This window comes from Ursus arctos, unplaced genomic scaffold, assembly GCF_023065955.2.
Source record: "Ursus arctos isolate Adak ecotype North America unplaced genomic scaffold, UrsArc2.0 scaffold_6, whole genome shotgun sequence".
Classification (NCBI taxonomy): domain Eukaryota; kingdom Metazoa; phylum Chordata; class Mammalia; order Carnivora; family Ursidae; genus Ursus; species Ursus arctos.
Window position 1 is genome coordinate 82,441,490 of NW_026623078.1, and position 12,794 is coordinate 82,454,283.

Consider the following 12,794-nt stretch of genomic DNA (forward strand, 5'->3'; position numbering starts at 1 on the left):
CTTTGCAGAGAGGTGTCAAGGTCTAGATTTGGCAGAGGTCATCTGAACCCCCTTTAGCCTCTGGCCTGAACCTCGCTCTCCCCCTGCGGCCTTGCACAGGGCTTGCTGTCTGCTGCCAAGCTGGCTTCCAGAAAGGAAGAGGGTAAGTGAGCTGTCCCTAACCTCTCACGTCACCTTCCACTCGGCCCACAGGTAGGTCCTCCAGGACCCTTCCCAACAGACCAGAGTCCCCACCCAGGGCTCCGCCGGGCCCAGCAACCCGGATGAGGGTGCGATGGTTGGCGCCACAGGGCGTCTGCCTTGGGTGCTTGTCTGGGTCGGGCAGCGGGCCAGGCTTGCAGAGGAGACTCTTACTCTCAGGTCCAGCTGGAGGTGAAGCTTCTGCCAGGTGAGTGTCCTGGTTACAGAGCCAAACTTATAGTCGGTCCCACTGAGGCTTCCGAGTCCCCAGTCCTGACGCCACTGTCCCTTCTCTCCTGGGCAACGTCCTTCAGTGGGGACCAGCTTCTCCCGTCTCCGCGCTGCCGCCCCCCAGACTGCTCATCCTCACCGTTCCTTCCCTAGAGCCCCCCCCCCCCCCATGTGGCCTGGTCACTTAGTCAAGCCTCGGGGCTTCTCTGGCAACAGCAACTTCATCAGGGGGCCTTAAACCTGCTCCTGGGGGAGCCGGCAGGAGCCTCAGGCTAGACGACCAAGGAGTGAGTGCTCAAGACCAGCCATTTCCCTGCAACCCCACAGCTTCCACCGTTCCCACCGGGAGAGCAAAGAGTTTCTGCCACCTTGTGAAGGGGGCAACCGGGCCATGCTGACATCCCTGGACATCCCTTGACAGGGGCAGGAAATGGGCCAGTTAGGAATTTGCGATATACACTGGGGTCCATTTGCTCACCCCCAGACCCACTCTCTACCCTTCCCTGTCCTGTTCCATGGTGGGGAGGCTGCACCCCAGGAGCGTGCCATGGGGCTCGCTGCCTGCGGGCTCTGGCTGAGGTGGACGAGGAGACCCCCCCCATCAGGAAACCGGAGTTGGGGAGACCCTGCTCCATTGCTCGGGCCCAGCTCTCTGGCAATGGCCTTGCACTCACAAACACAGCTCCTACCTGGCAGCCCCTCCCCACCCTCTTGCTCTCACTCTGCACTGGAAACAGGTTATGGTCCTGTCGGCCTCCCACGGTGGCTTATCTCTGGGCCCCCCTGCATCTCAGATCAGCCCCTGCCCACGGCTCTGTACGAAGTCCCTCTTCCAGCCTCTCGGACCATCTGAGCTGTGTTTTATTCTCGCCGGAGCCCTGACTGAGAGTTAATATTCATCCAGAACAGTGAGATGACATACTGGCTTGCCAGGAGGCCCTCTTTCTCCTGGATTCCCTGGTACACCCTAGGAGAAGAGAAACAGGAAACGTTAACTGTGCTAAGCAGATCATCCCACGCCCCCCAACCTCTATGTCCGCCAAGTGTAACTGGGTAGAAAAAAAATCACCCAACAGTGAAGACGGGTACCAATAAAAACACATGGTTTCCAGACTCAGCTGAACACTCGTCTTCCCAGAAAATATTACACTGTGGCAAATATTTAGAATAAGCCACCCCTCCCTTAACTCCAACCCAAAATGCAAAACTGAAAACAACGCATGCACACAGAGCAGGTGCCTGTGTGTATACACACACACACATACACACACACACACCCATATACACACACACATACACAAACACATACACACACATATACACACACACACACATATACACACCCTTATTTTAAATTTCCACCATTCTTCTCCAAACACAGGTGGAAGGACCAGCTTTGAAAGGAGGGCTGATTATGAGAATGTTGCATTTAGAGTGGACGGGGAAATGAGAATAGACAGGCTCTAGAGGGTAACTTTCCCCTCTGCAGGAGAAGCAAGGAAGGGAAAGGGAGGATGATTTATTGTCCCTGCCTCTAGTGAACTGAAACTACAGATGGAGACCTGCGTGCCTAAGAATAAGTTCTACTGCTTAATGGCACTAGACAGCTGCGCCTCATAGGAACTCATCGCTGCCATCCATCCACTGGGTCCGAGTGTGCAGTGAGCAGCATCCGTGCACCTTGCACACTGCCAGGCACCAGGGACCACGAGATGCATAAGACACGTGGTCCCTATCTTCTCAGAGCTCAGCTCTATGGAGGCAGAAGCCAGGCATGGAGATAAGAGATTATCCTTGTCACCATGTGAGGAGGGATGCAATTCTCAACGAGCATCAGATAAGTCTGTGGGCTTCCCATGAAGGGAGCAAGCCACTGCAGGGATGGGCCAGGAACAACGCCATGGAGCTTCTCCCAGGGCGCTGGTGCAGAAATGACCCACTAGCAATGTAAGGAAATTGACCAAAAAAGTGGGAGGTGTTGTCTGGGACACCTGGGAGCTAACAAGGTTCTGAAAGTGTAATACAAAAGCATAAGGAGGGAAACTGGACAATACAACATTATAGGTCACAAGCAAGAGCAGAGCAAAAATCTAAAAATGTTCCTGGGGAGGGGGTGCGGATGAGTGAAGACTGCTCCTCTGGGGGTTTCCTGGTCAAGGGAGGCTGGGAGACAGTGGAGGTGGGCTTCCAGGGTAGTCTAGAAGAGCCTCAGCTGAGCGGGTACCATTGCTCTGTACTTACATCCTGGCCAGCGGGTCCCTGGGGGCCGGGGAATCCAGGTAAGCCTCGCGATCCCTGAGAAAAAAGAAGGCAAGATGCTTGCCAACAGTTTAAGCAAAATTAGACCTCCCCTTTCCTTGGCAATAGTTGGTTCTCATTGTACAAATGGCCTGTTACTATGAGGAATCTGATATAATAATGTGTGTGCCAAGATTCTCTGCTCAGTGCTTACTCATTTTCCCATGCTTATGGAGGTGGGCGTGTTACACACGCACAAAGAATGTTCTGGAACACCTTCACTGTGAGCCCTCCTGCCCAGGTTCCATGTGCAGACTCCTTCCCTGGTGGAAGGGTCAGCTCCTACAGTGAGCATGCCGTGGTTCACCCCTCCACTCTGGTTGGTGGCTGGCTGGCTCAGCACAGTGCCCGGTACTTAGAGGACATTTGTTACTTTTGATTAGAAAATCATTCCCATTCTGTTGAAACCTTCTGGACAGTATCAGGAACTCTCACACATATCTTTTGCTGTGGACCTCACATCCTGTAGGAATCTTCCTAAAGTAGATGTGCAGGTGGGTATCAGCACCTTGTGATGGCAGGGGCTGGAACGGTGCCGCATGGGCGCTCAGGAGCTAACCCGGCCTGAGACTGCCCGGATGTCCCCTCCACAATGACCCCTCCGGAGGAGCCCCATCCCCCGTCTACACTACAGGCTACAGTAACTCCCTCTGAAATCGGATGCCTCTCCATGAATTGTTCTCGGCCTCCGGTTCCTCATCTATACAAACCCATTTTCTCGGTTCAGGAAAACACTCGAGTGCACAGAATTTTACATATAAAACATGTCCTCATAGGTGCTGATCTGCAGCTCCTCCTGCACTGGGGTGAGTTACAGAAATTCACATTTTCCAGGTGAACTCACACAATATGCTTATTGTCAACAGTGGCTACTCCTAAGATCAAAGGTTTCCCGAGACCTCTCCTGCTCTTCCCAGCATGTAGCCCCTCCGACCTCCACAAGGGGTCTTACCAGCCCCCTTTACAGATTAAGAGAGATCCCTCCCTTGATCAGGACTATGAGGCTGGGTGTAGTGAAGCCAGGGTTCAAAATTTGTTCAGCTGGTAATTAAGGTCATCAAACCACACTGCCCTCCCGTGATGCGGAGATGCCAAAAAGCAAAGCCCATCTCAGTCTGCACAGCTATAGCACAGGCAGGCTGGGTCACATGACCTGCCCTTCCTACTCTCTCATTCCAGAGGCCGATGGTTCTATCCTTGAGAGTCTGCACTGTTTAATGTTCGGGATTTGCAGAAAGCACTTGAGTTTGGCCCCTCCACTTCAAAAGTGAAGCCCAGCCTTCATTTATTCATACTGTACCGGGGGCCCTTTGTCTCCTGGTGGTCCAGAAGGGCCCTGAGAAACAAACAAACAAAACATTAAATAAGTCAAGTTAGAATGAAACATTTCTTTAAACATGCTGTCGCGTTTATTTCTAAGCCAGGTCTTTGACTGTCCTTGAAGGAGTAGCTAACGCTCCCGACCTTCCAGCCACAGTCACACCTGCTCACCCCACCCAGGAACTCCGCACATGGAGGTCTTCCTGGAACTTTCTCCATCCGCCCCTGGACAGGTACCACCCTGTCCTGGCACCCACTTGGTTCCTGACACCTGAGCTTGTCTCTATTTTGTAGCTCTGTTGCTGGGGGGGACCCAGCAGCCCAGCATCTTCCGGAGGTGCCTCCCTCCTGCTTGGGACAGGCTGGGGGCACACTCGGGGCCAGACTCCCCAGCATGGCCTGCTTCAGCTGATATCGCAATTGTGTCCCCCAACTCCTAAAAGGGGGTGTTTCTCTCTCTCTCTCTCACACACACACGCGCACGCACACACACACACACACACACACACACACACACACACACACAGGTCTGCTCTCTAAGCCCTCAGCTTAGAATCTGACTTGTAGATATCGCATCTAAGATGTGGCCATGGACGATGAGGCATTCGTGCATAGCTTCAGGTCCTGCCATGAGTGGAATGCTCCCTGGCCCTGAGTCTTCCCTATGCTGCACTTCTGCACGGACCATTCTGCTCTGCTTCCACCCAGACACATTCTTGTCACACTCTGGTTCTCAGCTGAGATGCCCCCACCTTCGAGAGCCTTCCCTGGCTCCTCCCAGGATGCTCATTAGAGGTGGCCCCCTAACACCTCCATGCACCCCACCCAGGACATAATGCCTAAGACTGTCATCACTTCCCGGCCGTGTGTCCTCCCCACCGGATGACTGCGTGTGCATGGTTGGGTGGGCACGAAGCTCTTTGCTCCGCACCGTCTCTCCAGCGCCCAGCCCAGTGTCCTGTGGCAGTCAGGACAGCATAGAGCAATCCGTCAAAATTAACATTTTAGAGCATGAGAACTCTGGAATTGGGTGTAATCACCCTCCCTTCTCACTGATGATCAGAGTAAGGCCAGAGGAGACCAGGACCTACCCAAACCATACCGGGAGTCACTCGACCGTGGGGTTAGCCCACCTCCTGTTCAGTCAAGCATACCCTGCGTCTCCCTGTAGCAGAGCCCAGGAGAACTTCCCCAGACATTCCCAAGAGAAAGAAAGAGCTCACACAATGCATAGGTTTCTGCAGTATGACAAGCCAGGAAACCGCAACGCCCGTCTACTAACTATGTCTCAGAATGGCCTGATGAAACAGGGGAAGTGCACAGCTGAGCACTTGAAGAAAGGAGGGGAAGTCTCCAGAGGCCAAAGGGCAAGCAGGTAAGTCAGATAGGTAAGACTAGAGGCCTGCTTCCACCTGGGCTCTATTTGACTCAGGAGCCGCTTTCCCTGAATGACTTCTCATGGGCTCCGTCCAGGTGTAAGTCAAAGGTACACATGGACCAATGCACACACAGCTGAAGTTTGCTCCTTTCAAAGTCGTTCCCCATTGAGACCACACTCATGCCTCAAGCAAAGGACCTGGGGGCAACTGATGACTGGCAAGGGGGACGCTGTGAGGTCACTTCAGAGGCATGCTTGATTCCAGATGAAACACCATGATCTACCTCCAGCACTCAACTTGGTCATTCGCTCGAGCTCCAAAGTCCTCCCGTACGTCTTTTAATATAAAATCCACGTATGAAAGATGGATTCTGTTGTCAAAAAAGGCACTCATTTCAAATCTTAGCTTCATCAGTTATCAGCTGTTGGACATTGAGTGAGTCACTTCGTCTCTCTGAGCTTTGGTCTCCACAAATGGAATAAAAGCTAGACGGCCACCTTGTCTTGAGTGATCAGAAGTCAAGAAAGACGCTCTAAGGAGAGAGTCAGGCTCCTCGGTGCCTGGCCCATCCCCACAATTATTTTGTCAGTACACTTTTAAGAAATATCGAAGTGTTGGGGCGCCAGGGTGACTCAGTCAGTGAAGCATCTGCCTTCGGCTCAGGGCATGATCTCGGGGTCCTGGGATCAAGCCCCGTGTTGGGCTCCCTGCTCGGCGGGGAGTCTGCTTCTCCCTCTCCCTCCACCCCTGTCCACCCCCTCCCCACTTGTGCTCTTGTTCTCTCCAGTGCTCTCTCTCTCAAATAAATTAATGATCTTTTAAAAAAAATATCAGAGTGTTGAGGAGGAGGGATTGTATGATGGCATTCTTAAATCTGAAGCCTAAACAAGTTTGCAACAACCACAACACTCTTTTTCAAGATTATGCTCTCTGATATGTTTGCTAAAGAGCCACTTTACCCCAACACACAGATCTTGGCCTTTGATACCATTTCCCACTAGAAGGAAACACAGCTCCTTGGAGAAATGACTGCTTTCAGCTCTGGACAAGAAAGGTACACAAATCTAGGGCACCTCGTCATTCCAAAGAGCAAGGGCTCTGCCAAAGATGGCTAGGCTTGTGTCAAAGGTACTCAGGGTCAACTGGGGTGAGGTCCTACTGGCATCAGCTGACACTCTGCACGTCAAAGGGAAGCATAACCACACTACACTGAAACACATGAGATGTCTTTGAATCCAAGAGTTCAAAATTATTGATGAAAAACAGAACACCTAATTAATCATCTTTGTGAGATTCAAAGGAATCAAGTCATTATTTGAAAATAACTGAAGGGAAAGACCGGAACATTCATTCGTATCCTGCCTTCCATATGAATTGTACCACTGGGTATGTCGACTGTAATTGAGGGACCTTTCCTCCATCTAGAAGTATTCCAGCAGATACATAAAAAAGAACCGGTAGAACAAGAAAGGCATCAATTTGCAACCCTTGATGTGCTAATTGATCTAAGCATTGGACATCAAAGAGTGTGAACATCACAACAAGACAGACCACCAGACACCACGTGCTTCCTAATGGAAGAACACACTCCCTGTGATGTCTTGCCAAAAGCATCAAGCCTGAATCTGATCAAGGCTCTAGGTCCAATTACAGATGTATAGGAAACACAGAGACAAAGCAATGTGTTAAATTATTAAATTAGCAAATTCCAGACTGTGGGAAGCTCTAGGAGACCAAAATTAAATCTAGTTCCATCAATAAATAAATGGCAAAAGGAAAGAAAAAATAATGGAAGGAAAATCCAGATTACAGGGGCACCTGGGTGGCTCAATCGGTTAAGCATCTGACTCTTGATTTCGGCTCAGGTTGCGATGTCAGGGCTGTGAGATTGAGCCCCATGTCATGCTCTGCGCTGGGTGTTGAGCCCGCTTACAATTCTCTCTCTCTCTCCCTCTGACTCTCCCTCCTCCCTCTCTCTAAAAGAAAGAAAACCAGCCAATTACTATCTGTATTCAGGTCTTGAGTCAAACAAGAGAACTACATAGGCACAGCATTTATGGAATAAGTAGAAACCTGACCATTGACTGGATACTTGATGATGTTATGGAATTACTTAGGGGAGTTTAATAATGAAATTGTGGCCACATTTAAAAAGTCCTTATCTTTTAGAAATATACTGGAATTATTTACAGGTAAAATGATATATGTCTGGGCTTTGCTTCAAAATGATGGAAGGCCATAGAGGATGAACAGGGAGCAGTGGGCTTGGGCAGGGATTCTGGTCGCTGGAGCTAAGTGTGGCTGCATGGGGTTCATTGGGCTCTGCTTCCAAAATATTCTTTTGGTATATCTGAAATTTTCCTTGATAAATATAAGTACATATATATTGTGTGTGTGTGTGTGCATGTGAACATGCTATACACACACATACAGGTACACATGCACGCACACACATGCACCACAACACTTGTGTCATTTGCTGAAAATTGCAGATAGTGGAAACTCACAAAACGGAAAGCCCCAAGGGGTTCTGGATATGCTAGACACTCCCGCGTCTCTGCCATGCTGCTCTGCTAACTTCACTGTGTCCCTCCTTCGAAGGTTGGTCATCTCTCACTCCTCCCCCCGCTGACCTACCTGACACCAAGGTGCACTTTCTGCTCCATAGTCTTTTATCTGAATGCTACCATGTGCCAGGTTCTGTGCTAGGCTTGGGGGAAGATGCAGGTGGTCACGGAGCCTGCCTACACTCAATGCTCCCGTAAGGACAACCACCCTTTTGATAATGGGGACCCAATGGGTCTGGGTTGAGAGATGCCAGAGCTGCTGGCATCCGCCTGAGTTTGGGGAGGTTTTACCCAGAGGATGCCGGGTGAGAGAACTTGGAGGAAGAGGCTGGGAGTCTTCACAGGCAGAGAAGGGAAGAACAGGCTCCCTTCTCTGACATGGGGAGTGCCTGCTGTCTGTAGCCAGGGTTTCCAAGGGCAGCTGAGGTCTGTCTGGGTGAGAAGGGCCTGCAGGGCCCCTCGGGGAAGCCTCCAAGTTACAGATGAGCTCAGATCCTGGCTCTGGGTTGGTGTGGGAAAGCTACTGGAGAAGGCCAGGCAGGGAGACCAGGGTGAAAATCCAGGGGGGAGGTAGGAGGGAGGCCGAGCGAGGCCAGAACCAGAGCCTGGCCCACTGGAAGTGCTCAGTAGGCCACAGGAATTCATATTAGCAACAGAGATTAAAAGGGGAGCTCCAAACCAGAAGTGAGAGTAGAAACTTATTTTAAAACTTTTTCATCAACAGAAAAATCCCAAGACTTTAATCTAAACACCATGAGTGGAGTACTCAGCTCCTGGTCATATGCCGAGCCCGGGGTCTATGGGGTGACATGGTATCCATACCCTCCCCACCTCCTTCGTCTGCTGCCCGTGGGGCCTCACTCTATGCACAGAACAGGATGGGAGTGCATGTCTGTGAGCAAAGCCCTGCATGTTCCCCGAGCATCAGCTTCATGCTAACTACTGAGAAATGCCTCGTGTCCCCAAGCAGGGCCAGGGAAGTGGCCCCAGGGCCACATATACTCCTTTCAAGGGAAACTGGCCAGTCTACTTCTTGGGAAGTCCTGACCTGAGTGGCTCTCTGGTTCTTATAACCAAAGGAACTGAACCAAACAGGCAGATAAAGCATATGCACAAAAACCAGTTGCTACTGTACAACCTGAAACACATGTGCCATTGTGTGTCAACTATACTTCCATAAAGAAACCGAGAACATTGTTGCTAGACTCCTGGTTCACGCATAGCTCAGGAGCCCAGATGCACGGAGAAGATGCTCGCTCAGGAAGACTCCCGAGTGTGACCTCATCACTATCGCTGCCCTGTCTGGAGCGCGTCAGAATGTGGGGGACCCAACCCTAGCTCTGCCACGTCCCAAGTGTCACTTCAGGCAAGTGGTGTCCCCTCTCTGTCTCATTTGTAACATGAAAAGGAGAAAGGGACCCTCCTGGTGCAGATGCTCTGCTCTCTGCTGCCCCCTGCAGGCCAACCGGTGTGTAGACTGGGATTCTTTACCTTTCAAAGCGGCTTTTATTTCTAGTCTAATTATTTCCTTGAGGATGGGGAGTTCAAAACACACCTCTGCTAGGACCCTGACACATTTTATCGCACATAATCAGCTCCACACTGCTTCTTCCATCAGGCTCCCAGTCTGACAGCGAGACAGTCCTGTCTTACGTGCTCTCTGCCTCTGCCAAGGGAGGCATCAGGACAAGAGACTCCAGACAGGGGATGGAAAGGCAGGGGAGGATTTTGACACATCAGAAGGTCAAAGACAGGGGACCTGGTGTTATTACCAATATTATTGTGTTGTAACCTCCCATCACCCCTGTTGCTGCTGCAGAAAAGGCTGGTACTTGGCCCACGAAGAAGCTCACAGAACCGGAAGACCCGAGTCTCAGGGAGCCCGGCTGTCAGTGGGAACCCTGCCCTTGCTGGCCTCGAGCTCCTGGCTTCAGTGAGGTTCAGTGCCAACTTGGTCTGCCCTCAGGCCTAAGCTGGATCATTTTTTAAGCGTTTAACACCTTGCTAAAGGAAGATCAGAGACAACCTGGAGTTTAAAGGGATTTTGTGTTAATGTCTTGAAGCCAGAGGCCAACACTCGCAGCCGCTGCTTCCCCATCCATGCCCCGTCCAGTGAAGGCACACAGGCTGGCAGGGAAAGCCAGGGCTCCCTTCCAGGGGTCGGCACTGCGCCTGGATGCCAAAGGCCTCGGAGCACCATGCCATGAGAGGAAGGATGTGAAGAGTAACTTCTAAGCTGATCCATCCTTAATGGAAATGAATAATCCTGTTCATCCTGCCAAAGCCACAGGGAATGGTGGCACAGGCAAAGAGAACTGGCTTGGGAGGATGTGGGAAGTGATGTGCGTCCGGGCCCTGGCCCTGGACTAGCTATGTCTGGCCAAGTCACTCTGCCTTGTGACGCTCAGACTGTTTCCTGGGAAAACAGTGATGTAGCAGACACCGTCAGCACCCCTCTCCAAATACCCCGAACACACAGCAACCTGGCAGGGTCCTGGGTTTTCTGTAGCCACAGGGGGACCCTTGGCCCAAGGGTGGGACACGCTGGGAGCTCTTGGGAGTCAGCATCCCCATGCAGGGAGCAGCCTTCACCCCCTGGCCAACAGGAGTGGGCATATATACCCCCGCCTCGCCCCCGTCAGAGAACAGCTCTGCCATGCGCCCCACATCTCCCGGGCTGTCAGTGGAGGGGAGCCCTCATTGTCCACAGTGGAAGCCTGCTCATGAACACACCCTCCCTTGCTTCCCTTCCTTTCCCCACAACACAACCCCCTAAGTCATGTTTCTGGAGCATTTCCCAAATAAACTCCTGGCCCTTGGATCCTGTTCTCAGGAGAGGCTTCTGCAGAATCCAGCCTTTACTTGGTGGTAGGGTAGCTCTCACAGGACTCCAGCAGGTGGTGGGGTGCATGCTTCTATTCCCGGCACCTGGCCAGACATGCACCACTCGTAGTCCCATTCCCATGAAGGGGCAGGGGCATCCCCGGGGAACCCACATCCCCTTCTTCACCTCCTCTGACTCTCAGGGCACCCCTGCATCCTTTGTGCAGAATCCCAGGCTATTAGGAGCCTAGGCAAGGGGCCAAAGACAAGACTTATGAAAATTCAGTAAGGTTTTATCCACCACGGAAGCTTGTAATGAGTTGAAGTGGAGGAAAGACAATAAACAGTTGATTTACAGCCCCTCAGTTGCAGCCAGCCAATTACTTTTCAGGTGGACTCACTTAGGCACGAACATATTTCATGGCTGGTTTTAGGCAGCTCTGAAGTGGGAAGGGGGGCCGACAGTGTCCGCCTCTGCCCACAGCTTTCTGATTAAGGGCTTGACACGGTGAGTCCTTAGGGAACAGACTTACAGAGGGGGACCTACAGAGACCTGCTGAGTGAGAGAGGGGCCTACATGCAGCTCACAGCTTCACTTGCAGGAATTTTTCTTTTTTTTTTCTTTAAAAAAAAATTTTTTTTTATTATATTACGTTAGTCACCATACAGTACATCCCTGGTTTTTGATGTAAAGTTCGATGATTCATCAGTTGCGTATAACACCCAGTGTTCCATGTAATACGTGCCCTCCTTACTACCCATCACCAGCCTATCCCATTCTCCCACCCCCCTCCCCTCTGAAGCCCGCAGTTATTCTAGCGGGTCATTCCTGCAGGTTGCAGGGTCCTCACTCCAGCAGATTAGGCCCCACGAGAAGGAGGATTTCAACAATAACAGCATCTGAACTACTATGTTTCTTCACTGCATCTTTGGCCAGAGTGTTCCTTCCAGCCACCAAAAGACTGAAGAAAAGAGCCAAAGACAAAGCTGATGTAATGACGTAGTGGCGTTTGTGCTACCTGAGAATTTCTTTTGAGAAAAACAAATTAACAGTAGACAGTCCCAAGGGGATTCCATACACCTGCTCCATCCATGGTTTCTGGGGACATTTGGGAAGACAGGCGTCCCAATGCCAGGGGCGTGATAGAAGGGAGGTGGTCATTTCTGGCGGGAAGCAAATGAGACAAGATAGGGGTGGGGAGACAGGGTGGGGGTAACCTGGAGAATTTCAGGGATGGAGTGAGGTGCCCAAGACCAGCGCTGGGATGTCAGAGGACCACAGAGGGAAGGAAAGGGGGTTTCTGTTTGACAAGTGATATTGTGGGGAAGAAACTGCCATTTCCTTACAAAGCATTTGAGAGACAAAGAGTGGTGCTCCTTTAATTATTTTTGACGGTGGTCTGCATTTCTTGAACACAAAACCAAGGAGAGACTGGGGTCACGTGCTGCTCTGGTTTATATTGGGGTCACACCGAATAGGGGCAGAGTTAGACGTACTTCTGGGTTAAGCAATGCTAATGTGGGTAGTGTGGATATTGTGAGGCTTAGTAATAGCACTTGAAAAGGACCGAGTATTTGAGATTCTTCCAGATAATAGTAAGATAGTGCTACAGACTGAATGTGTCTCTCCCCGGATTCTTACATTGAACCCAAACCCCCTGGTGATGTATTTGGAAATGGCGGCTTCCAGAGGTAACCAGGTAATAAGAGCAGAACCCTCCTGACTGGAATTAGTGTCTTTACAAAAGAGACCCCAGAGGGGTGCCTAGGAAAGCTCAGTTGATTAATCGACCGACTCTTGATTCAGCCTCAGGTCATGATCTCAGGGTTGTGGGACTGAGCCCTGCGTTGGGCTCCGTGCTGGATGTGGAGCCTGCTTAGGATTCTCTCTCTTTCTCTCCCTCTGCCCCTCCCCCTGCTCTCTCTCTCTCTTAAAAAAAAAGAAGAAAAGGAAGAAAAAAAAAGAAAAAAGCCAATACAATTTTAAGGTGCATAG

General features: G+C 51.1%; 1 protein-coding gene across 5 annotated transcripts in view; it reads right to left on the reverse strand.

Annotated features, from left to right (window-relative positions):
- COL22A1 (collagen type XXII alpha 1 chain) overlaps positions 1–12,794 on the reverse strand; it is a 248,445-nt gene that overhangs the window by 62,078 nt on the left and 173,573 nt on the right. For all 5 annotated transcript variants that reach the window (XM_026495370.4, XM_048212494.2, XM_048212495.2 and 2 more), the window contains 3 exons: positions 4,010–4,045; positions 2,653–2,706; positions 1,334–1,378 (listed from right to left, as the gene is read on the reverse strand). In XM_026495370.4, the coding sequence (XP_026351155.3) occupies positions 1,334–1,378; positions 2,653–2,706; positions 4,010–4,045 (135 nt within the window). The remainder of the gene's footprint in view (positions 1–1,333; positions 1,379–2,652; positions 2,707–4,009; positions 4,046–12,794) is intronic.